At 47.0% G+C, this 2,163-nt stretch overlaps 2 protein-coding genes across 2 annotated transcripts, besides 3 other annotated features; both read right to left on the minus strand.

Moving 5' to 3' along the window:
* On the minus strand, positions 1-418 carry TraAM80_10506 (putative kinesin-like protein; the record flags this gene model as incomplete). The annotated part of the gene is made up of 1 exon (XM_029387121.1): positions 1-418. A coding segment is annotated over one exon (418 nt), but the record flags the coding sequence as incomplete, so codon positions are not given.
* A 7-nt stretch (positions 419-425) lies between these two features.
* Positions 426-472: a sequence feature (G-rich).
* Positions 473-1,023: 551 nt separating this feature from the next.
* Positions 1,024-1,069: a microsatellite.
* Positions 1,070-1,444: 375 nt separating this feature from the next.
* Positions 1,445-1,502: a sequence feature (A-rich).
* Positions 1,503-1,557: 55 nt separating this feature from the next.
* TraAM80_10507 (putative kinesin-like protein) lies at positions 1,558-2,148 on the minus strand (the record flags this gene model as incomplete). The annotated part of the gene is made up of 1 exon (XM_029387122.1): positions 1,558-2,148. The coding sequence occupies one exon, from the start codon at positions 2,146-2,148 to the stop codon at positions 1,558-1,560; it is 591 nt and encodes a 196-aa protein (XP_029233038.1).
* Between the last annotated feature and the right edge of the window lie 15 nt (positions 2,149-2,163).

Here is a 2,163-nt window from a genome sequence, read left to right on the forward strand (position 1 = left end):
GGTCAAACACAAGCTGGATGAGACGAGGAATAATGCCGTGCTGTCGGGGAGGCGTGTTAAATTTGGGCCTAGGATTCCCGCTGCCGTGCCGCAGGTAATCAATGCCCTCCACAGTGTACGTTTTCCCGCTCCCTGTCTGCCCGTAGGCGAACACAGTGGCGTGAAAGCCATTAAGAACGTGGTCAATCATCGGAACCACCTCCTGCATGACATTCTCTTGCGTGGACTCCGGCGGAAGGACCCGGTCAAAGGTAAAACAGCGCGTGTCCTCCTGGCCTTTGCCGCTCACAAACACCCGACCCTCGTCTTTTGCTCCAAACGAAACACGGCAACATTTGTCATTCTTTTCCTCCGGTAGCTGTGGACGGCAGCGCACCACCACCTTGAAGGCGCTACGCATTGCCTCTATCCTTGGCATAAACAACGGAGAGGAGGAGGGGAGGGGTGGGGGTGGGGTGGGGGGGGGGGATGGTCTTCCTTTATTTACGGTGCGGACGTCTCTGTGCAACCTATCAGGCAGAGCGAGGTGATATCATTAACCACAAACGGCAAACAAGGGCCTCACAGGAGAACACACACATATCAACAGTGACAAGCAATTACATGCCCGTCACCATCTAAACAACGCACCAATACACCACAACCTATCACAGTAAACAGGCAGGATAACGCTTTCCGTGGCAACGCAAGCAGCATCAAAGACACATAGGCGGAATTAAACCTGCGCCTGCCAGGCCCACCTCACCGCGACGCGTGCACACTGTTCCATGCACGGGGTCATTCCCGGAGTAAAGCTGGAGAGCCCATATAAATGCATTCGTACTATGTCAACGCCCACTACCGAATGACTCACTGCCATCAGAACACTGTTTGTTCATACCCAATACTGCTACCCTTCTACTACTCGTGCTGCCTTAACTAAATGTTTCAAAAACAAGGCAAACAATAAGACAAAATAAAATAACAAAAACGTATTGTAGCGTAGCGCTTGTATATACATTTGCAAGGAGGTCATAAAACAAAAATAATAATAATAATAATACTAATAATAATAATAATAATAAATAATGAACGACGCTAGCAGGGAAGATCCGAGGAATTAAAAACAGAAGAAAAAAAAGACATCTGAAGGACCGAAAGAACATTCCCTCTCTTGTGGAGTAAGATTCAATTACACAAAAACCGTGGCCTGCCGCACTCATGCACGAAGAACAAAAGCAGTAGCAATTTGGAAAACGCCTGGCAATGAACATAATTGATACTTCTGCCATTGACAAAAGCAGATAAACTTTGCACAAGTATTTATACACAAATAATTCGCATTCTTTGACCATCAGAGGGCACTTCCTACTTTTCCTTCACACACAGAAAGCAAAAAAAAACAAACATCAAACAATGTTGGATCACTTATGGGTGTAAATACCTATGTACACATCAAAATCATGAAAATGTGAAAGCAAAAGAAAAAACTAAAAACTAAAAAAAACTAAAAGCTAAAAAAGCAGCTTGGTAGGACGAGAATACAAACCTTGTAATTGAATTCGCACAATAAATAGGTTAACAACCTTTCCACATAAAACGTTGGTCACTACTAGCCAGACCTCTGTAGTATGCCAATTCCTTCTTCATACTGGCCACCTCCGCACGAAGCTGACGGATGAGCGCGGACTTTGGATTCTCGTTCACGTGTGGGATATTCGTGATGTTGCGTGCCCGGCCAGCGTACATAAGAGTCAACAAGGTCTCATCAACATCCCGGTCTGAGGGACTAATGCATGCGATCATGGTGGTCAGAGAGTTGCCACCCAGGGCGTGTTTCAGTAGCATAGTCAGCTTACTCTCTCGGTAGGGGATGTGCGACCTATCAGCTGATTCACCATTCTTTACCTTCCTCTTGGCACTCGTGGCGAGGGCCGTGATGACTCTTGCAAGAGCTAGAAGCGACGTGTTGATATCAATCGACTCCCTTACCAGCAATGGCGATGGATTCCCGGAAAGCATTGCAAGCTTCTCCGACCCTGCTAAATCCACAACGGAAAATTCGGCCTTGATGGGGGTCTCTGGCGAGTCGGCGTCCAAGCGGGTGACGTATATGGTAAACACGCAGTGTGAACGTGATGACTGCTGATTGATGGCGTGGCTCCCCATAACTTTCTCCTTTGT

The sequence above is a fragment of the Trypanosoma rangeli genome (assembly GCF_003719475.1).
Source record: "Trypanosoma rangeli strain AM80 chromosome Unknown Tra_15.4_contig_01016, whole genome shotgun sequence".
Taxonomy (NCBI): domain Eukaryota; phylum Euglenozoa; class Kinetoplastea; order Trypanosomatida; family Trypanosomatidae; genus Trypanosoma; species Trypanosoma rangeli.